Source organism: Hyaena hyaena, unplaced genomic scaffold (assembly GCF_003009895.1).
Source record: "Hyaena hyaena isolate Hyena2069 unplaced genomic scaffold, ASM300989v1 scaffold_66, whole genome shotgun sequence".
Classification (NCBI taxonomy): domain Eukaryota; kingdom Metazoa; phylum Chordata; class Mammalia; order Carnivora; family Hyaenidae; genus Hyaena; species Hyaena hyaena.
This window is the reverse complement of record NW_024080696.1, coordinates 2,688,658-2,714,257: the sequence shown is the minus strand read 5'-3', so window position 1 is coordinate 2,714,257 and position 25,600 is coordinate 2,688,658. Positions and strand designations below refer to the sequence as shown.

General features: G+C 38.2%; 1 protein-coding gene across 1 annotated transcript in view; it reads right to left on the bottom strand.

Annotated features, from left to right (window-relative positions):
- The window catches only part of MDN1 (midasin AAA ATPase 1), a 170,583-nt gene that overhangs the window by 52,050 nt on the left and 92,933 nt on the right, over positions 1-25,600 (bottom strand). The window contains 16 exon segments of the mRNA XM_039232166.1: positions 2,547-2,717; positions 3,830-3,956; positions 4,300-4,531; positions 4,855-5,065; positions 5,399-5,519; positions 5,721-5,878; positions 8,710-8,843; positions 9,884-9,999; positions 11,239-11,371; positions 13,329-13,442; positions 14,570-14,790; positions 15,361-15,572; positions 15,943-16,091; positions 18,027-18,235; positions 19,501-19,617; positions 20,461-20,620. Of these exon segments, the coding sequence (XP_039088097.1) occupies positions 2,547-2,717; positions 3,830-3,956; positions 4,300-4,531; positions 4,855-5,065; positions 5,399-5,519; positions 5,721-5,878; positions 8,710-8,843; positions 9,884-9,999; positions 11,239-11,371; positions 13,329-13,442; positions 14,570-14,790; positions 15,361-15,572; positions 15,943-16,091; positions 18,027-18,235; positions 19,501-19,617; positions 20,461-20,620 (2,585 nt within the window).

Sequence of the window (25,600 nt, the reverse complement as noted above, 5' to 3'; positions counted from 1 at the left end):
AAAATAATCAGGAGTAAAAATTCAAATGATATTTTTAAAACTTAATAATTGGTAACAATTAAAAATGTTGATAACACGTAGTGTGCCAAAGATATAAGCAACAGCTTCTTATAAACATACTAATAAGTAAAATTGTGCTCTAGTCCTAAGTTCTCCTGTGGTCATCCAGGACAGTGTGACCTCCCCCTTCACCAGTTTCTAGCATGTTTAAAAAAGTAAAAAACACACCCTAATGTTTACGGCAGCATTATCAACAATAGCCTAATAATGAAAAGAACCGAAATGTCCACTGACTGATGAATGGATAAAGAAGATATAGTGTGTGTGTCTGTGTATGTGCGCATGCGCGTACATGTACATACATATATCCACACACACAATGCAATATTACTCGGCCATAAAAAAGAATGAAATCTTGCCATTTGCAATGACATTGATGGAGTTAGACAATATTATGCTAAGGGAAATAAGTCAGAGAGAAACAAATACCATATGATTTCACTCATACATGAAATTTAAGGAACAAAACAAATGAACATGAGGGGAAGGGGCTGAAAAAGAGAATCAAACCAAGAAACAGATTCTAGAGAACAAACTGAAGGTTGCTGAAAGGGTTGGAGGAGTGGGGAGATGGGTTAAATAGGTAATATATATTAAGTGGGAGGCACTTTTTGTAAGGAACATTGGTGGTATGTAAGTGATGAATCACTAAATTCTACACCTGAAACTAATATTACACTGAATGTTAACTAACTAGAATTCAAATAAAAACCTGGAAAGAAAAAATAGTAATAAAAACAAAAACCACCTTCCCAGACATTCTGAAAATAGCCATGAATCTCTTTAACTGTGCAGACATTCTGATCAAGGATTAAATTCCAGGTCTTGTAACATAGCCATAGAAATACTAGGAGAAAGAGACTTATGCAAGAGTAGTTGATGCAGTTATGCATGTTATAGGAAGGGGAAAATAAATGCAAGAAACCTCAGCATTTATGAGCAAATAAGTGATTAAATAAATTCCAGCCATTAGAACAATGGGATACCTTAAAAAGAATAAGCTGGAATGACATGTTTCCATGACATATTATGTGAACAGAGAAAGTGATCTTATTTTTATGTATACATTTAATGCAAAATACATGTAAACAGGAAGCAAAGAGGAGTTATTTCTACAGAATTCTATGATATACATATATATATCTTGCATAGATATATCTATGATATGACATATATGATATATAGATATATCTGTATAGAATCATAACTCTATAGATATCTAAATATCTAGATATATAGAGATATCTATATAGAGATATTATTTCATATAGATATATCTAGAGGGGAGGGAGGGAGAGAGAAGAGGAAGAAAAAGTGAGAGCACACATGAGCGCTGACCCTTGAACAATGCAGGGGTTAGGGGTACTAACCCCCTCCCATGCAATAAAAAAGTCCATGTATTTAATGGTTAACTCCCCCAAACTTAACCATGTACAGTACAGTAGAATAAGACACCACAGGTTTTACATCCTCACCCAAAGTTAGCAAAGTTGGATCTTCGGGTGACGTCCACTACTTGCTCCTCTACCCAAGAGTGCAGAATCTCCTTCCAAGTACAATCCAGAGAAAGGCAAAGAACCAGGGAAGGGAGAGTACCTTTACTCCTCTCTCTAGGTCACTTGCTCCACCTGACCCCCTGTATATGGTTCCAACACAGTTTCTGCTTACAAGAAAAGGTGGTGAGCAGTGAGCCAGCTGCCAGTCCCTCTGCGTGGTATTAACTTTCTGTCTTGGGCTTTCAGCACCACGGACAGCGCCCACCCTGCAGTCCTCTCTACCACCAAGAATTCTGCTTAGTGCTTATCCTGCCCTGGTGTTTTCCTAGATTTCTTATCCCAGGAGAGAGGCAGGTTCTCATTCTGTGGCCTTTGGCCAACTCTGGCCATTAACTGGTCCTGCCAATACCCCCCCCCCTTCTGCCCCACCCAGTTCCTTCGTATCTAAGTTTAATACCTCAATGAATTTTGCACAGGTATAGGATAAAGAGTGCCAGCATCCAGTTGAGAGCCCTATTGTTACAGCCTTCCTGCATCTTTCCTCCATCTTCGTTTTGCTTCTAGTCATTTGGCAACTTGTACTATGCTTTTCAATCACAACATAAAATATATATTTACTCAAAAAATTCCATGTGTAAGTGATCCCATGCAGTTCAAACCCTGCAGTTCAGGGGTCAACTGCACATATACATACATATACACACATACATACACATTTCTATACTGCTAAAATATTTTGTAACTAGGAAAAATGGTAGAAGAAAATGAAGACCTTTTAAAGGAAACTTTTTTTTACTTTAATTCAGAATTTCCCAAATGATTTAAGACAGAATATCTATTTTGAAAGTATACTTTTTAACTTCCTGCAGAAAATAAAGAATTGCAATCACTTATTTAGTCACTGCTCTGTCGTAGGAATAAATGTGTATTGCTAGATCAAGAAATTTTTTTCCCACTATCAAACATTTTTATGATTTTATGCCAACAAACCTTCAATGTGGAGTCCAAAAGGGACTTGGGCATCTCCCTCTGCTGTACACCAGGCAGAGGGCTCCACATTAGCCAGTACTCTGGATTTGTAGTAACAGTACTGCTCCAGAAAGACATAAATGTGGAATTAAATAAGTCAGACCACAAGGAAATAATTTCTTCAGTAGACACCTAGAGATAAATAGATAAGAACATATTTGAGTAAAATTGCATGAATTAAGTTATGAGGTCTCTTAGAAGACTCATCTAAAATTAACACAGGTTTAAAGGTATTCTAACGTTCTTGACTTTCTGCAACCCTGGTCATCTTGGTTAAGTCATTTATCCTGTTTATAATTTTATAAAATGGAGATCTGCCTTTATAAGGTACATGAAAAAATATAAGTGAATTAAACAATTATAATGTACCAGCAAAACAGATAAATGAGTAAAACATCATTAAAATATTAAGTAATGAGGGGTGCCTGGGTGGCTTAGTCGGTTAAGTGTCCTGTCAGACTTTCGCTTAGGTCATGATCTCGCGGTTCGTGGGTTCGAGCCCCGCGTCAGGCTCTGTGCTGACTGTCAGCTCAGAGCCTGGAGCCTGTTTCAGTCTGTGACTCCCTCTCTCTCTAACCCTCCCCTGCTCACGCTGTCTCTCTCTCTCTCTCCTAGAAATAAATAAAACATTTTAAAAAAAATATTAAGTAATGAAAGGAGCTTGGGTGGCTCAGTTGGTTGAGCATCTGACTCTTGACTTCAGCTCAGGTAATGATCTCATAGTCCATGGGTTCAAGCTTTAATGAACCCACCTCAAGCACTGAGAGTGCGAAGCCTGCTAGAGCTTCTCTCTCTACCTCCCTGTGCCCCTATTCTTCTCTTTCTGTCTCTCTAAATAAATAAATAAATAAATAAATAAATAAATAAATAAATATTAAGTAATGAAGTTAAACTACAGTTTACCGCTATTCATATTTAATAGTTATTCTTGGAGGAGAGATTAAAACCTCTCAGGTATATTTTTACATAAACAATAAAAAAAAGGAACTGTTTTAGCCTCATTTAGCTAGAAACCAAATAGAATGATTCTGTGACAAGAGTTGAGAAATACCCAGGTAATTACTGCAAATGACATTCAAAATTCTCCCTTTTAAAAGTTAATTCAGATAAGACTGGATTTTACAACATAGGATTTCAAATTAGATAAACCATTCTGCAACCAGTTTGCCACAAAAAAAAAAAAAAAGTTTAACTGGCTCATAGTATAAAGAGGGCTTATTCCCCTTTTGGATTTTGTTTTTTACCTTCTGACGGTGTAGTAAGGACCAAAGGTCTCGAAGCTCTTGTGGAGCAATTGGTGTGTACTGAAGACAAAATATGATGTGATGACTTATCTCCTCATCTAATGGGGGTTGCTGATTTTTGCTGGACCTGTTCCAAAAGTAAGTAAAGAGGAAGAGAGGATGTACTGTAGGCTATCAATAAGCGGCTAAAAATGTGTTATGTACAGGAAGATGGTACACACAAAATTTATGATGCATTCATTGAAACAGAAACAAGCAATTCTACTGGAAAAATACCTAGTTAACTTATAGAGGTAGAGTCAAAATGGGCAAAGAAACATCGAGAAGTTATGGCTTTCCAAAGCGGCAACTGACTTCCCTCTGTTTCAGTAAAACTATTCCCCTTTAATACAAGTTTGTGCTTTGTTTCACATGTAGGATACATAGAATAACCTAACCAAAAATAAGTTCCCCTGAGGAAAATGGCTTACCTTCTTAGGAAAGCCTGGGCCATAAAATCAGCTGTCACTTTGTACTGCCAAAGCAGAGCCAGGTACTCCATTGCAGGCCACAACTGAACACTCCTGGTGAGTTGGACTAAGGAGGTAAAGTCTGGTTGGAACAGGGAGGAAGCTTCATTGTGCTTTTTCTCCAAAAAACCAAGTGAAATTCCTTTGGCTTTTAGTTCTAAACAATGAGCATTTACAAGATCCTTCAGCTCATCTAGACAAAAAGACACATGTGATATATCAGCATAGTGGTCAGTATTATAAGCTCAGATTCCCAACAAGTTATGTGACTGTGAGCTTGGCCTGAGCTTGAGTTTTATATCTATGAAATGTTATTATTACCTGCACAATTTTAATGACAGAATTAAGCAATAGATGTGAAGTCCAGCTCTATGCCTGACACTTATTTAACAATGGCTAAAAAAAAAAAATCTAAAAAAAAAGTAAAATCTAAGGAAAAACTTAAAATTTACTGGCTGTAGAGCAGCAGATACTTTTAGAGCATCTGTTATCAGGATAAACTCTAAAGGAGATTACCTGGGTTGGCATCTTCTAGAATATTAGCTCTGAGGACCAATTCCCAGGCCTGCAAAAGACTTTTCTTTAAAGTCCATTCAGAAGCAACCACTTGGAGACGATTAATGTCTTCCCACCATCCACTTTCCCCAAGGGCAGGCATCCACTCCCTGATGGCAAGCGCTTTATTAAGGACTTTTAACTGAGAAAAACACTCTACCACCAGCTTGTTCTGAAACAACAAAACCCAGGAAAATCTATTACAGAGGAGAAATGAGGTTCTTTTTAGCAGCCTATTCATGTCTCAGAAAATATTTAAAATATTTCCACAATTCTTCTAGAAAACATAAGGTTTGTCTACTGTTACTCTCAGGAGATAATACAGTAATCAAATTAAAACTCTACCCAGACTTAATACTCTCAAGAATAAGCAAAAATGTAATACTTAACAAATCAATTAATAGTATTCAGCAACATTTATGAGTCGAGTTGAGTGGCACAGCCATGTTCCAGAACTTCCCAAGAATTCAAATCTTCGTGTTTACTATATGATTCTAAATTGTACCTTAAAAGGAAATGGTCGTCCCAGGAACTTCTGCAACTTCTTTATTCCAATGAAGCCGCCAGTTGGGCTTCCCAAGCAATTCTGAATATGTTCTGAGACAGTCTGAACCTCTTTGTAGTATCTTTAAAGAAGGGAAAAGGGGCAGAGGGACATAAGATAAGGGGTAAGAGCTTGATAGTAAGAGACATCATTTACATTCACCAAAAGGCCATGGGAATAAGCAAAAGTAAAGAAAGAAGAAACTTTCAATTTTAAACCCTTTTCTCTTTATCATCATCAGTACTATAGATATTGACATTATTACTCTAAATAGGAGTCTTACTTGTCTTCGTGGTTCATTAGGAGTTGGGGGATATGACGGACCAGATGTTTTAACACCCAGTGCCAGTGAAGGGCGAGCAGGGCCAGGCCTGAGGCATCCACTTTTACTGTGTCAGCCATGGTCCAAAACCGGTCCCGCCACCGCAAGGAATCCAAGATCTAAAAACAGAGTAAACCATACGCACACAGACCTCTGAGTGAAACAACAGACACAAATTTCGATTGTTAATCAATATTCAACATACATACATGAAAGGTCTAGCATTCATCTGAAATATTTTTAAGGACATTAAAGCAGAGAGAAGGCAAAGATTTTTTTCCTCCAAGTACTTAAAGTTCAGAACTATTTCCTTAGGGAATATGGAATTATTAAGTCATATGGTAAGTGTACACATAGTTTTATAAGAAACTGCCAACTTTTCTTACAAAGCAGCTGCATTCCAACCAGCAGCGTAGGCGAATTCCAGTTGTTCTGTTTTCTTGCCAATATTTGCTACTGTTAGTGATTTTAACTTGAGCCATTTTGGTTTATGGCATCTCAATTACATTTCTTTGATAACTAATGATGTTGGAGGTTTTGAAGTTCTTACTGGGCGTTCATATATCTTCTGAGAAGTATCTATACAAATTACCTTGATCATTTAAAAGTTGGGCTGTATTAATTAGTCTGCTTATATAATTTATATAATATCTATAATATAGAATTATAATTTTATGTCATTTATATATAAATGAAATAATATAGCCCAATTTTTAACAGTTTCTCCCAGTGTTTTCATTTTCTTAAAGTTGTCTATTTAAAAATTTTTTGGGAAGACTCTTAAATATAGAGAAGAAATTGAGGGTTGCTGGAGCAGTTATGAGGGGGCAGAATGGGCTAAATGGATAAGGGGCATTAAGGAAGACACTTACTGGGATGAGCACTGGGTGTTATACATAGGGGATGAATTGCTGGAAAATATTCCTGAAATCATTATTGCACTATAAACTAACTTGGATGTACATTTTTTTTATTTAAAAAAAAAATGGGGGGAGGGGGAACCTGGGTGGCTCAGTCAGATGAGCATCTGACTCTAAATTTTGGTTCAGCTCACGGTCTCGCAGTTCATAGGATTGTACAGTACAGAACCTCCTTGGGATTCTCCCTTCTTCTTGTCCCCCCACCCTCAACTTGCAGATCTTTATCTCTCTCAAAATAAATAACTTAAAAAAAGTTGTTTTTGATTTTGGTAAAATTTTTCAAATTTTTCTTTTATGAAAAAATCTTATAAAATCTTTGCCTATCCTTATAAAGGTTTTTCTTCCATGTTTTCTTTTAGACAGTTCATACTTTTCGCTTTTATTTAAGTTTATGATCTATTTTGAGGTAATTTTTCCATATAATGTAAGATAGGGGTAAAAGCTCAGTTTTACTTTATTGTATGGACATCTACTTGTTCCATCACCATTTACTGAATATACGGTACTTCACCACACCATAAAAAAGATGTGTCAACATTTGGAAGATCTGATACATCAGTGAATAATATTTTCCAAATTACCAACATATGAGCTATAAACACCTAAAATAGTCCATCCAAAGTGCAAGCCAAACCAATTGATGGATTTTTAATTTTTTAATAAAATTTTTAAACATTTATTTTTGAGACAGAGTGTGAGTGGGCGAGGGGCAGAGGGAGTAGGAGACACAGAATCTGAAGCAGGCTCCAGGCTCTGAGCTGTCAGCACACAGACTGATGTGGGCCTTGAACTCATGTACTGTGAGATCATGAACTGAGCCAAAGTCAGATGCTTAACTGACTGAGCCACCCAGGTGTCCCACCAACCAATGGATTATGATACATGACAAGTTTGGTGTATTTTTTCAGATTCCATATTACAAATAACCTTTAGAAAACTATCACATGTCAAGTTGTGGTATAGTATCAATGAAAATTGTTTACAATAATACACAATGGCTACGAAGATAGGAAGTTGGAAAAAGGAGAAGTATAACTGTATGAATAAGTGGCCTAAACAATATACTGTAAGAGAAATGAATGCAAAAACAGATTTCATTTTCTTGTTAGTCTGAACATCAGAGAGACTTGCAGAAATATAAGAACAGTTGCACACTTCTCATTAATTTGTTTTGAAAAACAGTGTTTCTCTTTACAATTATTATTCCTATTAACATTAAATGGATTTGCTACTGTGTTTTTAAGCAAATTAATAATTTTTAAAATATTTCTCAGATTTATTTCCTAACATAATATTGATAGACAAAGCTATATAAACAAAAGTTCTTTGGAGTCTTTGATAATTTTTAAGACATAAAGGATTATTGAAACAAAAAGTTTAAGACCTGCTATCCTAGTTTATTAAAATTAATAGAATAATCTGGATTCAAAACTCTCAAGGAATCTATTCACAACAATGATGTCTAAAATGGCTTTAGTGAATTAAAATATAAATTAAAACTCCAGTGTTCTTCAACAGTTGGATGGATTGTAGTGCATACATTTGATGGAATATTACTTGGCAATAAAAAGGAATGGACTCTTGATACACTAAACAATATCAAAGTAACTATTTTGAGTCAAAGAAGCCAGACGAAAAAGAATACATACTGCATAATTTAATTTATATAAAATGCCAGAAAATGTAACTGATCTATTACAGCATTTGGTTTGGGGTGGGGGCAAGGGAGAGGAAGGAAATACAAAAGAATATGAGGAAAGACTCTAGGGTGTTGGATATGTTCACTATTGTGGTAATGTCTTCAAAGGTGTATACATGTCAAAAAATAAAACTGTACACTTTAAATATATGCTCTTTATGTCAAGTATATATTCATTACACTTTAAAATATGTATATATTTAAAACTGTTAAGAACTAAATATTTCAAATAATATTGGACATATAATAACAACATTGCAGTTTATCTCGCCTCTAAGAATCTTAAAACATGGGTCTTGGCACAAAAATTAAAATAGGTACATTTCCTCACCTCAATGACACTGGCATCAGACACCATCCCCTGGGAGGATTGTACCCACAGCAGGATTAGTGCATCACAAAGTTCAAAGAAAGCAGCAAGATTGACCACAATTTCATGGGGCAGGCTGTGATAACTCTCTGGATCTTAGAGTTGACATAAATAAGAACATTCCATCAGATTTAAATTCATCTCTAGACATTTTCAAACTCAAAAGTAATATGGAACTTAACTGCATCTCCAGTACAGTCAATTTTTAAAGGTCAAAATTGAAAGCAAATTCTTGTCTACTATTATCATATTAAACTTAAAGGATCAGGTATGTACACCTGTAGATGTTTATAACCTTTTATGAAAAATGAAAATTATAGAGCAGTAATACATATTTGACACAAGTATTTTGAATACAAAACAAGATGTGTATGTGTATGTGTGAATGGATAAAGAGCACAGACAGGTGAGAAGATACAAATGAATGTACTATTAACAGTAAGCACTTCAAAGGCAGACTTCCATCTTTCCAAAAAAAAAAAAAAAAAAAAAACACAACAACAACAGTGAAGAGGGGCGCACGGATGGCTGAGTTAGTTAAGCACCCAACTTTGGCTCAGGTCATGATCTCATGGTTTGTGGACTGGAGCCCCACATCAGGCTCTGTGCTAATAGCTCAGAGCCTGGAGCCTGCTTCAGTTTCTGTGTCTCCCTCTCTCTCTACCTATCCCCGACTCACGCTCTGTTTCTCTCTGTCTCAATTATAAATAAATATAAAATTTTTTTAAATAAAAAAATAATAAATTTTAAAACTTTAAAAACAAAAAAAAAAGAATGAAGAAAGAACCTATAACCAAATACTTAGGAGCATGAACTCTTTGAGCCAACAGATCTAGATTTCAAATTCTAGCTGTTACTTGCTAGAGATTTGACCTTGAGTATCTCTGTACCTCCCTTTCTTCTTGAACAGCATGGACCTACACCACATAAGGTTGCTACAAAATGTAAATGAAATCAAAGACAGGTAAAAGCAATTAGTCCTTACTACTGAATAGGGGATGTGTTTGTTTAAACTCAGTCCAGCAAACCAAAAAGTATCAGTGAAATGGCAGCAGCTGCTCAAGGTCTCTTCACTTTAGCGACACTATGTGATCAGATGCACCAACTCAAGAATACAAAAGGGTAAACTTCTCACCTTTATGGAATTCAAAGGACATTCTCAAAACACTATTTCTTAACTTTTTGCCGCCAACAGAAACCAAATTTGCTTCAGTAAATATCCGTTTTTCCCGTTCAAGATATATGATTGTCCTGAAATGAGATTCAGTAACATAATAAATAGTTTTGGTTATTGGTGAATACTACTTTGCAATCACATCCTCTACCTGCCAAAATCTTGAGAACACTTGGCACATCAATCTACTTCAACCTGCCATTCCTCTCCAGCCCCTGCAAATTCTGGACTAGAGAGGGAGTTGAAGGTGATGAGAGGACTGACTTGGGAGTGGCAGCGGGCAGAAGACAGATGGCTGGGAAAAGCTGCACCTAGGAAGACTGCCAGGCCTCACCCTTGCTCTGCCATGATCTGACAAACAGCATGGGAATTCTTGAAAGTGGGCATCGTAAAATTAATCTCTGGTGTTAAAAGTTATCTGGGGAGGCACAAGTGGAGGGGAGACAAGGGAACCTTTGAGATGCTAGTTCACATCACATGCACGAGTTCTCTTTGGAAAAATTCATGAAAACCAAATACACTCATTATTAGTAATAATGCACTTTTCCTTAATGTACATTATACTTCATTTATAAAATTATTTTTAAAAATGTATTACATTAACACTGATGGGTCAATTAAAAAAATACTCTGACTCTTAAATATACAGAACAAACAGGGTTACTGGAGGGGTTGGTGGTGGGGATTGGCTATACGGGTAAGGCACATTAAAGAACCTACTCTTGAAATCATTGTTGCACTATATGCTACCTTGGATGTACATCAAAAAATTAAATTAATCAAAAAATACTCTGGTTATTTCATTAAATGTGAGGAAAGACCAGCTTATATAACAACTAGGTAAATTTATATGTTGAGTGTGTATATAAGCATGCAGAGGCTACATATGTCTGCAGCATAGGATGGAAAATGATGTGGACACAAGGCTGAGGACAGGACCCGTGAGAGAATGAGTAGGTGAAAATGGGAGGAGCTGCCAAGAATCATGAACAGAAAACAAAAGAAACATAACTATCCTATGATAAAGGATTAACTTTAAAATAAACACAACATTAATGTTAAGCTAGTATCTCTTAAAGCGTCAAACTTGCAAAATTTATAGGCATTTTGACATCAGAGTCGGAATTACTTCACTAAGCATGGAGCATGAAGTAGAGCTGGTGATGAAGGCCATCCCGCCTAACATCCCACCTCTTCTTACGTTCAAAAGATTACATACATGTAACCTAATGTGACAGAGTATAGAAAAGGTATGATCCATGAAGCGATGGTGTACAGTGAAGCAAATATTGCCCAGAATAGCAGGCTTCACTTACTTGTTTGCAATAGACTCTAAAAGGGCAAAGAGCTGCTCAGGCTGGTCGGTTTGTGGGTCAAAGTCCATCGAATTTCTAATGATGTCCAAAGCTTGTATATTCCACCGGGGGTCCAAAGGGATCACAAATTCATCTGGTTTAAAAAACAGAAAAAATAGAATTTGGGAGTTAAATTCTTTGCCTCACAAATTTCAGTTCGAAGATTTTTCTTGGTCCTAATTTGATCACATTCAGTCCTGATGGGTAAGATAAGAACAGGAAAATGCTGACTTCAGCCCATAATACTAGAAAAGTAACTTTCAATTGCTTGTATATTATTTCCTTTCTAAATGCAAAATTTCTACTAATTCTGAAAATTCATTCTGCTTTATTCTTTTTAATGTTTTATTTCTGAGTGAGAGAGAGTGAGAGAGAGAGAGAGAGAGAGAGAGACAGCGTGAGCAGGGAGAGAGGGAGAAAGAATCTGAAACAGGCTCCAGGCTCTGAGCTAGTTGTCAGCACAGAGCCCAATGCAGGGCTCAAACTCACGAACCATGAGATCATGACCTGAGCCGAAGTCAGACGCTTAACCGACTGAGCCACCCAGGCACCCCAAATTCATTTTGCTTTAGAACAAAGGTAATTCCTGTTACAACATAAGCATTATGACCAATACATTCACTTGCTCAGGTCCCACAGCTGAAAAGAATCCATGAGCTTAATCACCGAATCCATGGTTATTAACCTCAAAAAAACCGAAAAAACAAAAAAACCTAACATACATGGTAGAAAAATGAATGAATACATATCTCACTGATTGTCTTCAGTAAGAAAAACAACTCAAGATTTTTCTGTTTAAAAGCCAAAAGCCATTTCTTTACCATCACAGAATGTGGTGTCTGTTGCTACCTCACACTTCTTTGGCTTACAACTTGACACTTCTGTAAAGCAGCAGTGATCAAATCTGACCCTTCTCCAGAGGCTGTGAGAACCCAAGGAAGGGAGATAAGACAAAACAATGGTAACATTAAATTGATGATGGCTGGTAGGTCAGTGGAGCACAAGTTTTAAAGGTATCCACCATACAGTAGACTAACGAACACCTACTGTGAACAGCAAAGTACATGAAGGAGGGAGCCCATATTCCAAAATCCAGGAAGACCACACAATCCAGAGCTCACATTTGAAAAGGAAGAGAAAGGCATACCTAGTATGTTCCAATAATGGGCAAATGCTTGCTATCTGCTAAAAAGGGAACATGCTACTCTACTGCAGTGTATCTGCTGCTGAAGCGAGCACCCTGCTACTCTACTCTAGAACTGTGTTCCCTGTGACCAATACTTCACAGACTTGGGAAGCCATGATTCAGTTCAGCCACAACAGGACCACTACGGTAGTTTCTCTACTGTTTGATTTCTTCCCAACATTTACCTCGTTACCTTTAGCGTAGATAAGGTAATTGGTTTAGCACAAAAGCACCATGCATATTTTTCTTCTAAACCAAATGGCAATGATACATTTTGATCAAAATCAAATGAAGATGAGGTGGGAAATTAAAAACCTGGTTCTGTCAAAACTTCCCTAATTTCCTCATTCCTATTAAGTTTATTTATTTTGAGAGAGAGAGAGATTGAGAAAGGGAGGAAGGGAGAAAATGAATCCCAAGCAGGCCCTCACACTGTCAGCGCAGAGCCCAATGCTGGTCTTGAACCCATGAACCTCAAGATAATGACCTGAGCCGAAACCAAGAGTCAGACACTTAACCGACAGAGCCACCCAGGTACCCATAAGTCCCATATTTTTTAAACATAGGCAATGAGTATAAACGATGGGTCCCAAATGAACAAGGCAGTCTGTGGCTTTGTTGGGACCAGAGACCAGCCTTCCACTCCCGTATTCTTTCTTCTATGCTTGTGTATGATCACCCTCTTCCAAAAACTAAAGGACAAAACTGATAGTTCCTAACAAAGAAGAATTTGCATCTGGATACTTTGAGTCTTCTAAATATTACTATTACTACAGTGGTAATTCTGACAGGTCTTTTTCCATGAACTCAACAGACCAGTTTCCTAAACTATGTTGAGAACTGAAAATCAAATCAGGGACAGTACCTGTTATATTTGGCTGTAATATTTTGATGACATTACTGACCCCAGCTGAGAGAGAATTTGAGTAAAAATTCCTAAGCGATGCAGCACTGGCTTCCAAATGAATCTGTGTTGATTCTGTGGAGGAAAGAGAAGCAAATGTGAATATCTAAAGCAGGGCTGTCCAAGTAAACTTTCTGCAATGATGAAAACATCCTAGAGCTGCACTATGAAGAGTAGCCACTAGTCTCATGTTAGTAAGCACTTGAAATGTGACCAGTACAACTAAGGACGGGATTTTAAAAAATTTTTTTAATGTTTATTTATTTTTGAGAGTAAGAGAGACAGAGTGTGAGCAGGGGAGGGGCAGAGAGAGAGGGAGACACAGAATCTGAAGCAGGCTCCAGGCTCTGAGCTTTCAACACAGAGCCTGACATTGGGCTCGAACCCACGAACCAAGATCATGACCTGTGCTGAAGTCAGATGCTTAACTGAATGAGCCACCCAGGCACCCCAAAGGACTGGATATTAGATTTTATTTAATTTTCATTAACTTGTATTTACATTTTAGTGACTATCTGTGGCTAGTAGCTCTCATACAGGACAATGCAGATAAGAATTTACAAATTCTCTCTTTATGTTTTTAGACAGATCACGTATACCACACAATATACACTTTTTATGGCTAACTTCTCATGGACATAAAGGTTCATGTAAACTCAGTTACTTTAGGCAACAAGTTCTACCAACAAATTCCATGCCCTGTACTTTGCAACCCATGCAATGTTGTTACTGTCGGATTTTTCCTCTTAAAGTGTAAAATGGACAAATAAATTAAGCATGAAAAATTAGAGCACTGGAATGAAAATAAGTCTCTTATGTGCTTTTAGGGGAAATGGATTTACCAAAAGCAACCTTTCCCAGATAGTACAGTTGTGCAGCAGTAGCAGAGAAGCATGTTAAAAAAATAGACAGTAACATAATATACCACATTTTCCTTTTGGATTTTATAGAAAGGTGGATGGATACTGAAATGCTAAGAATTACATGGGAGCAAAGTTTCTCTTAGCACACATCTAAGGGCAGATATGTTCCTTAATTATTTCTGTTATACAAACAGTAATGCCAGGTCACAAATTTCTTGCTAGGAGATCTTCCAGATATAATTTTAACAGTGTCCTCACAGAATAACACGGCTGCTGAGGCACTAAAAGGGTAGGTGTAAATATATTCACTTATCATACAAAGTAAGCTTTTTGACTCACCAAGCCCCTGTGGTATATTCTTGGCTAAATGATAAAGCCATTTAACTCTGAGCATCCAGTCTTGATTAGTTGCTCTCTCTATAAGCAATTTAACAGCCATGGCCAGAACATCTGGTTCATCAATCCAGTAAGTATCCACTTCGACTGAACTGAATTTCAAGCTTTCAGGGTTAGAAGACTGCATAATTTTCTCCAAGTCTGGTAAGGTAAGAGGCTGAGTCCTGAAATTGATTAGAATAGCAAGGCAAAGTCAGCACTAGAATGAACTTACATTTTATATTTCAAAGAACCAAGAAAATAACCTTGCAAGTAATGGATCAAAGAGGTAATGGGGAAAAGATTAGTCCCCTTCAAAGAAGGACAATTAAAACATTATCAAGTGAATCATATAAATAGGGAAGAATATCACAATGAACAAGGAAATTATGACAGATGGGTAATAAATGACTATACAACATTCTGGTCAGGGGTGCCTAGGTGGCTCAGTCGGTTAAGCATCCGACTTCTGCTAAGGTCGTGATCTCATGGTTCGTGGGTTCAAGCACTGTGTCGGGCTCTGTGCTGGCAGCTAGGTCAGAGCCTGGAGCCTGCTTCGGATTCTTTGTCTCCCCCTCTCTCTGACCCTCCCCTGTTCACGCTGCCAACCACCGCCCCCCCCCCATCTCAGAAATAAATAAAACATTAAAAAAAATTTTTTTTTTAAATTCTGGTCAAACATGTTGGGTCATGACCATTACCATCCAAAAAAAAGTCAGGATGCCAAAGAGATACAACCTCAAGGCTCCACTAACCTGGCCCAGCTGCTGGTTTTCATGCTCATCCTGTTGAGGCAATACACTAAGACCTGTCCATCACTTCGGACTCTAGAGAGGTGAGAATCTTCTGTAGCAAAGAGAGCCGAGGGCAGAGAATCTGGCCACAGGCCCATGGCAAGGATGGAGTTACCCCAGGTTTCATGTGCTCGTAGAGAAAAAAGATGTTTCTCCAGTAAAGCCTGCACAAGCTGGTAGGAGATAAAAACGCGTAGTATATAGGCAACAACATATACGTGCTATTACCACAGACGAGAGTGATAATAGTCTTCCAGGCCCAACAGATGTTGTCATCTCATAACATCTCTCCTTCACATCCTTCAATTTTCAACATTATATGCTAAATTCCACTTTTTCTGATGATGGCTAAGTTTCAAAAAGTAAATATTACATTTAACCTATTTCCCAGAAAATTACTTGGGATACCAGATCTCTACTACCAAGCAACTAAAGTAGTCCACTTTGAGTTCATTAAAGTTACCGCCAACAGAAAGAATTTCTTCTACCTATATAACGTAGAGTGTTTTAATGTAGAAGGCTGTCTGAAACACTTTACAGTACCTTTTGGTTTTCCAGTGAGTGCTGGGAGCGGACATATGCTTCCCAGCATACTTGAGAAAAGGCTGTGTCTAAACTCAGGCCTCGCTGTAGACACTGCACGATGAGCAAGGCTGTCTGAATTAGAGTTGAAACGGATGATGTTGGAGAACCTATCAAGAAAAAAATACGGTCATCTATGAGCAACAGATTCTGCAAAATCTCCAATGAAAACAAATAAATTCACCTTCACAGCAAGCTTTGTTCTACTCAAATTCACCCAGGCACTTATTTCTTTTTTTTTTTTTTTTTAATGTTTTTTATTTATTTCTAGGAGAGAGAGAGAGAGAGAGAGAGAGACAGCGTGAGCAGGGGTTGGTCAGAGAGAGAGGGAGTCACAGACTGATACAGGCTACAGGCTCTGAGCTGGCAGTCAGCACAGAGCCCGACGCGGGGCTCGAACCCACGAACCGCGAGATCATGACCTAAGCAAAAGTCGGACGCTTAACCGACTGAGCCAACCAGGAGCCTCCCAGGCACTTATTTCAAACAGTCTTCTAAGTGGATATTACAGTCTCACTAGCACATAATGGACTTGTAGAAATATTCCTATTCTTTCCCTTTCCTGCCTCCCTGCCTCTCCTTCTGGCTGTCAGAAGCATAGTGCAGGAAAGCAACAATTACAAGTATGGCACAGCCTGGTCACATATTCTTAAATCTAAAGCTGACATACAATGAGGGCAAAAGGAAGAGCATGTGTTCACGAAGGACCATGCACTTCAAAATCCAACAGAACTACTTTCAAATCTCACCTATCATTATTAACTGTTTGGCTTTGATGAGTTATTCAACCTCTCTGAACCCTAGCTATAAAATGAAAACATCTCTTGAAGAACGAATGTGAAGAAGACTAAACAAACAACTGACATTGTATCTAACACATAATGGTTACTCAATAAGTGCTTCAGATGTCCATGTAGCATTATCAATTATCTTTGTTATTATTCTTGCTTATTCCTATGTATTTGGACATTTAAAAAAAGTAACACCTGGTTGTTTTCAACAGTTCAAAGTTCCCTCTTTATTGTACCTTCAAAAGATTCAATGACCATCCTGAAGATAAGGACAAATTTCACATCAATGTCTAAAGCAGTATTCCTCAGAGAATGGGTCTCTGAATGAATCTATCAGAATTAACCTGGGGAGCTTCTTTAAAATACTAATTTCTATGCTTCACTCAGACTTGCAGAACTCAGTCTCTTAGGGGGAAGTAAGGTACCTGCACGTCTACATTTTTAAAGACTTTTCTGGTAATTTCTATTTGTAGCTACACTAAATTTAAAAACTTCTATACTAGGGGAGACTGGATGGCTCAGTCACTTGAGCATCCAAACTTTGGCTCACGGTTCATGAGTGCAAGCCCCCCAATTAGGGCTCATTGCTTTCAGTGCAGAGCCCCTTCAGATCTTCTGTTTCCCTCTCTCTACCCCTCCCCACTCATGCTTTCTCTCTCAAAAATAAACATTAAAAAAAAAAACAAAACTTCTAGACTATCAGTTAAATGGAGTAACACATGAATTTTTTTTTTAATTGTTGTTTTTAGGGGCACCTGGGTGGCTCAGTCGGTTATGCGTCCGACTTCGGCTCAGGTCATGATCTCGCAGTTCGTGGGCTCGAGCCCTGCGTCAAGCTCTGTGCTGACAACCAGCTCAGAGCCTGGAGCCTGTTTTGGATTCTGTGTCTCCCTCTCTCTCTGACCCTCCCCTGTTCAGGCTCTCTCTCTCTCTCTCTCTCTCTCAGAAATAAATAAAACATTTTAAAAAATAAAAAAAAAAATAAATTGTTGTTTTTAATGTTTGTTTATTTTTGAGAGAGAGAAACAGAGTATGAGCAGGGGTCGGGGGAGAGAGGGAGACACAGACTCCGAAGCAGGCTCCAGGCTCTGAGCTGTCAGCACAGAGCCCAACACGAGGCTCAAATTCATGAACCATGAGATCATGGCCTGAGCCAAAGTTGGACACCTAACTGACTGAGCCACTCAGGTGCCCCAACATATGAGTTTCTGTAAGAAAAAAACTCCGCAGAGGCACAGAAGTCAAGCACCTTACCTACAACAGTGCTCTGGATCTCCATGTGTAGAGCCAAGAGGGTGTCACACACACTGTCCCCCACCAACCTAAGACTGTGCAGGAGAACTTTCATATCCAGGTCATCTGGGATGTTCCCATCCCCTTCTCCTGAAATGTAGATTTCAAGTCCACGATTCCTCATTGCTCGGGATATTTCTCCATGAACAGGATCCATCGAGAGAAAAAGTCTGGTAATGTAGCAATTCCAAGAAAAAAAATTAAAATCCTAGTCGCAACTAATGACGTGGCTGCTCAGCAACAGTGTTTGAGGGCACATCCTATGCGGCTCATCTTCAGGGAGCTTATCGAGAGAGGTACCATTGACTCAAAGTCTGCTACTTTCATCTGTCTTCTATCTTGTGCCGAAATTCATGAATACAGCAAAATCAGTTTCTTTAAACCTATTCACCTTGGAAAATAGTGCTTATCCAGTGCACCTTTAATGCTATCTAAGAACATTAAAATTCTTACTTTCAGATATTCCCCAAATCAAATAGTCCTAATTCATCATTTTCACTCACCTACAGAGATCAGAAAAGAGAGCAATGTGATTCTTGAAACAAGTACCTTCATATATTCAATGCGTAGCAGTATGTCCACCTAGCCATCTGACATCTACAAAATTAAACACTGGATTCCCTTCTGACCTTCCCTATATCAATCATGCTCCAGGGCACCTGGGAGGTTCAGGCAATTAAGCATCTGACTTCAGCTCAGGTCATGATCTCACAGTTAAAGGGTTTGAGCCCTGCGTCGGGCTCTGTGCTGACAGCTCAGAGCCTGGAGCCTGCTTTGGATTCTGTGTGTTTCTCTCTGCTCCTTCCCCACTCATAGTCTGTATGTCTGTCTCTCTCAAAAATAAAGAAACAGAAAAACAGAAAACAAAAAAAAACAAAAAAACCCTGCTCCTTTGCCACTCTTCTCTTTCTCGGTAAACAGCTCTCATATTTATCCAATTACTCAGGCCAAAAACTTAGGTAACATCTTTGTTTCCTCTTTCTCTCAGCCCACACTTCTGATCAGCAAGTCCCTACTCAAGTTACCCTCACGGTAAGCTATCATATCTCCTGCTTAAAGTATTACAAAAAAGCTTACGACCCTGCTTCTACGCTTTACCACCAACCCACCACAAAGACCTCACCTACTTTTTTGTACTTTATTTTTTAAAGTAAGCTTTGTGCTCAATGTGAGGGTTGAACTCATGACCCCCAGATCAAGAGTAGCATGTTCTGCCAAGTGTGCCATCCAGGAGCCCCCTTTTGTTTACTGATATGCTCCAAGAGTCTGGCAAATAGAAGAGCCTCCATAAATATATGTTAACTGAATCAATAAATGAGGGAACATACTTATGACTGAATATATAAGTATAATATGTAATAAGGTCCTACGGAATGTCCACCTTCACTATTGAGGTGGTCAAATTCTTAATCAGAAACTTAAGAGGCACAAATACCTGAAATTGGGATTTGGTGTTATGGTGGGAGTGGATCCATCTATCATTCCTCTCTCATTAACAGTGAGAACACCTCCAGGTTCCAGCAAAGCATTCAAACGATCCAGCACTGATGGGCTGCACAGAGAGAAGTCAAATGAAATGGTGACAGACTGACATCTGCACACATTCTACTTTTCTTACCCAGGCTTCCCACTGATCCTGACCCATGTCCTCCTTCAGCACGGACAACTCCCCCATGTAGAATTGTGCTCTCTCCCCATCTGCTCCCCCTTTCACTGACCAAGGCACACTGCTCAGAGATTCATACGCAGTAAATACCCAAAATATTGTTAAATAAATACATAAAATTAAGGGAAATGGTTCTGTGATCTTTAACTCTTTCCTCTTTTCCCTTACATCTCCTCCACTTCCCAACATTATCAAATCAATTTAAAGGCAACTGGGTTTCAATTCAAAACATTCTGAAAAATGCTCCAGAGATGAAGCTGATGGTAGAGAAACCATCAGCCAACCTGGAGTAGTTTCTATTATGCTGTGTACTATGGTAGTTTTACGATCCCTTTTTCCCTACTTTAGAATCAAAGCAATATGCAGGTGCACATTTTCTAAATGTCTGCCCTGGAAAAGTACCTCCATTCCAAAAACCTGTACTCAAGAATGACTCTAAATAAAGAATTTTTGAAGTTAAATAAAAAGGTCTACCTCAAAAATTGGAAAAGTAACTGAATTTTGTTAGCCTTCAGTTCACCTCAAAACAGTCATACAGAACTAAAATCTTGCAGCTGTCTAATGACCAATTACCTTTGTTCACCACAGGGATAAGATTACAAATGACACTGAAGATACACTTCTAGTTAAGAAAACAACAGGTTCAAAATACCAGAGCTTCCAACTAGGGTTCTACTTTGACAATCAGAGCCCAAATTTCAATCTGGTGATTAAGCAGAAGGTCCTTACTTGCAGAAGTTAACATTGTCCATCAAAAGCCAATCTCCAGACTTCAGAGCCCGAACCAACATGCTGTCAACCCATTCAAATGTGCCATGGCTGTGGCCACTGGTGGACTGCAGAAGCTTTGCCCCAAAATTTCGGAATTCTTCCACAAGTTTGGCAAACTCTGAAATGTCACACCCATAGCACTTAATTTCAAATGAGGACAATAAAAAGACAACAAAAGAAAAATGAACAAAAACCCCTAAGCGTTTATTAAAAGAATACTGGAAACTTCTGGTCCAAGTTTTTGAAGTTTCATAATAGAGTATATATAAGAAAGATTTTTTTTTTTTTAATTTGTTTAAACAAAACAGGTAAGAAATTTAGGTCTGGTGGCAGAAAATACTTTCTAATGACTTTCTCAATTAATGACTAGGTAGAGGTAACTCATGGGTAATACAAGACATAATCTTTGTCATAATTTTTCAAATGGCACAAGGACAATGCCTCCCACCTATTACTGCATTTTTACTAAATGAAAGGGCACTAAGTTGGCACAATGAAATCAAAGTCATGAAGTCAAAGATTTCTTTTATAATGACCATATCACATGATTATAGTAACAACTGGTATTTACTTGCCTAGTGCTTTTTTTTTTTTTTAAATGCTTATTTTTGTGAAACACAGCATGAGTGGGGGAGGGGCAGAGAGCAAGGGAGACACAAATCTGAAGCAGGTTCCAGACTCTGAGCTTGTCAGCACAGAGCCCAACGTAGAACTCGAACTCGTGAACCGTGAGATCATAACCTGAGCTAAAGTCCAATGCTTACCGAATGAGCACCCAGGTGCCCACTGCCTAGTACTTTATTTCCCTAGAAATATTTCAATTGCTTTTTTTTATTGGAAAATGCCTTATGACCCTTGTTCATTTCACAAAGTATTATGTATTGGACTCCTGCTTCTAGCCATGAGGAAATAACAAGGTTTAGACTTCAGCTCCACTGTTAACAATTTAAAAACTACACAAAACATATAAACAACTGCTTTCAGACACTGGAGAACAGACAGCAGAGTGCTGTGATACCTGAGGAAAGGAAGCCCTATAATTGCCCTGATTTCTGCCTGGAAGGCATTGCTGGATTGCAAAGCAAGGAGTGAGACCTCCAATGTACCACAGAGGTCTCACTCACTGATTTGGGGACACAGAAAGGAACCTGGGGAAACCAAGCCAACTACAGAGTACTTGAGATGAAGGAGCTACCCTAAGAGCTCCAGAAATCTAGATAAGGGCCTCTAGAGTCTTTGGCTAAATAAAGAAATATGTGTGTGTCTATAAAAGGTGAAGCTCCACAAGGGTGAGCATGCTTGCAAGTTAAAGACAATTGGAGCTATGGGTGGAAAAATCCCCAGGGCTCACCCAAGACTGAGTATTACTCCAGTTCCCATCATCCAAACTAAGGAGACGCCAGTGAATATACAGGCCATTCAGCAGAGATGCCATGCAAGCTATGCTCAGTAGGGAGGCTAATCTAGCCCTAGAGTAAAGGGTACTCTGGAATGACCCTAAAAAGACCGAAAAGATCAAAATGACCTGATTCAAGAGAGCAACGTAGGAAGATCCTGAAATCACCTCCTCCCATGGACACACTATGTCAACTGTTCCATAGACAGCTATCTATGGAACGAATTCCTCCAACGGAACCCCTAAAGTCAACTGACTACACACCAGGCAAATGGAAAATAGAAAAAAAAGAAAAAAGGGGGAAAAAAAAAGGAACATACTGAAGCAGGGAAGAAAGGCTAGGAAATAATCTCACCATAAACACTACCCCCAGCATAGTGATCCACACTGCAAAGGACCTGAAAACCTGGAGCTTTTCCTTGTGGAGCAAAAGGTTTGAATCTTACATCATGAACCCCAACTTCTAAGACATGTACCTAAAAGGCAAGCCCTCAAAACATTTATCTTCCAAAAGCAACAAAGCTTTGGGGCACCTAGGTGGCTCAGTCAGTTAAGCAACCAACTTCTGATTTTGGCTCAGGTCATGATCTTGTGGTTTGTGAATCTGTTTTTAAGTTCAAGCCCATGTCAGCCTCTGTGCTGACAGTGCAGAGCCTGGAGCCTGCTTCAGATTCTGTGTCTCACCCTCTCTCTGCCCCTCCTCTGCTCATGCTCTCTCAAAAATGAGTAAATGTTAAAAAAAATTTTTTTAAAAAGAAAATTACAGGCTGTTATCACTGATAAACACAGATACAAGAATTCTCAAGAAAGCAACCAGCAAACTGAACTCAACAATACTGTGAAAGGAGCATGCACCACCATCAAGTGGGATTTATTCCAGGGATACAAGAATGGCTTGACATCTGTAAATCAATGTGATAGAACGCATTAGCAAAATGAAGGATAAAAATCATATGATCATTTCAATAGAAGCAGAGAAAGCACATGACAAAATTCAACATCCGTTCATGATAAACTCTTAAAGTGAATATAGAGAGAACATGCTTCAACTTAACAAAAGCTCTATAAGACAAGCTCAAAGATACCATCATACTTAATGATAAAAAGCTGAAAGCTTTTCCTCTGAGATCAGGAACAAGGTAAGAATGTCCACTCTCACCATGCTGTTCAACAGAATATTGGAATGAATTCCACGCACAGCAATTAGGCAAGAAAAATAAGAGGCAATCAAATTGAAAAGGAAAAAAGAAAATAGTGCACATTACATAATACTATATAAACCCTAGGATACCACAAATAAAAAACCCTGAAAATAAACAAATTCAGTAAAGTTGCAGCACACAAAATCAATACATACACAAAAATCCATTTTGTTTCCATACACTAATAATAAACTATCAGAAAGTGAAATTGAAACAATCACATTTACAATTGCATCAAACAACAACAAAGAACAACAAAAACCCTAGGAACAAATTTAAACAAGGCAGTGAAAGAACTGTATACTGAAAATTTGAGACATTAATGAAAGAAATTGATGAAGACATAAATAAATGGAAAGATATTTTATGCTCCTGGACTAGACAAACGTTATTAATATGTCCACACTATCAAAACTATATATAGATTCCATACAACCCCATAAAAATTCCAATGGTATTTTTAACCAAAATAGAATAATGCAAAATTTGTATGGAAACACAAAAGACCCCCCCAAAAGCCAAAGCAATCTTGAAAAAGAACAAAGTTAGAGGAATCAGACTCCCTTATTTAAAATTATATCAAAAAGCTAAAATAATTAAAATAGCATGAGATAAGCATAAAGACACACAGATCAATGAAACAAAAGAGAGAGCCCAGAAATAAATCTGCAAATATACGGTCAATTAATTTATAACAAAGGGACCAAGAATACACAAGGACAATCTTTTCAATTATTAGTGCTGGGGAAATTGGAGAGCCACATACAGAAAACTACACCACTGCCTTATACCACACACAAAAAATTTTAAATAGATTAAAGCACTGAATAAAAGACCTGAAACCACAAAACTCCTAGAAGAAAACATAAGTGGTAAGCTCCTTAACATACGTCTTGGTGATGAATTTTTTAATATGACACCAAAAGCAAAAACAAACAAGTAGGACTACATCAAACTAAAAAGCTTTGCACAGCAAGGGAAACCAACGACAAAATGAAAAACCAATCTACTATCGAATGGGAGAAAATACCTGCAAGTCATTTATCTGATAACTCATACATCTCAATGGCAACTGGGCAGGGTTTCTGACTAGACATTTTTCCAAAGACTTTTAAAAAAATTTTTAATGTTTATTTGAGAGAGAGAGAGAGGTAGAGAGAGGTAGAGAGAGGGAGGGAGGGAGGGAGAGGGAGAGAACACAAATGAGTGGGGGAGGGGCAGAGAGAGAGAGAGAGAGAGAAAGAGACAGACAGACAGAATCTAAAGTAGGTTCCAGGCTCTGAGATGTCAGCACATAGCCCGATGTGGAGCGTGAACAGACGTTTAATGGATTGTGCCACCTAGGCATCCCTTCAAAGACTTTTAGATAGCCAACAGGTACATGAAAAGATGCTCAACATTATTAATTATTCAGGTAAATACAGATCCAAACCAGAAGCGGCTATCACCTCACACCTGTCAGAATGGCTATTATCAATAAGAAATAACAAGTGCTCATAAGCATGTGGAGAAAAGGGAACCCTTGTCCACTACTGGTGAGAATGTAAATTCGTGGAACTACCGAGGAAAACGGTATAGAAGCTCCTCAAAAAATTAAAAATGGAACTACCATATGATCCAGCAATTCCACTTCTGAGTATTGAAATGAAGTCGTTAACTTGAAACGGTATATGCACCACCATGTTTACTGCAGGATTGTTTATAATAGCGAAGATATGGAAACAGCCTAATTGTCTTTCCACAGATAAATGGATAAAGAAATTGTTGTGTGTGTGTGTATAGATATCTATACATACACAATGGAATATTATTTAGCCGTAAGAAAGAATGAAATCTTGCCATCTGTGACATGGATGGACTTACAAGGGCATTATGCTAAGTGAAATAAATGAGAGCAAGACAAATATCATATGATCTCTCTTATATGTGGATAAAGACCAAACCTATAGATACAGAGAACAGGCTGGAGGTTGAGGGAGCTGGGAAAAGAAATGGATGAAATGTTTGTTTTGAGGGTTTTTTTTTTTAGTCTAAATAGGTCAAATAAAAATATAAGATCAAAATAATCCATAAGCAATTTAACTGCCTACCACAAAGTCCAAAATTCTTTTTTTTTTTTTTTTTATATTTTTATTTATTTCTAGGAGAGAGAGAGACGGCATGNNAAAACAGGCTCCAGGCTCTGAGCTGGCAGTCAGCACAGAGCCCGACGCGGGGCTCGAACCCACGAACCGCGAGATCATGACCTAAGCGAAAGTCAGACGCTTAACCGACTAAACCACCCAGGCGCCCCCAAAATTCTTTATTTTTTAATGTTTATTTATTTGAGGGGGTAGGGAGGGAGGGAGAGGGCACGAGCAAGCACAGCAAGGAAGCGGCAGAGAGAGAGAGAGGGAGACAGAGGATCTAAAGCAGGCTCTGCACTCTCGGCACAGAACCTGATGCTGGGTTTGATCTCATAAACCATGAGATCATGACCTAAGCCAAAGTCAGATGCTTA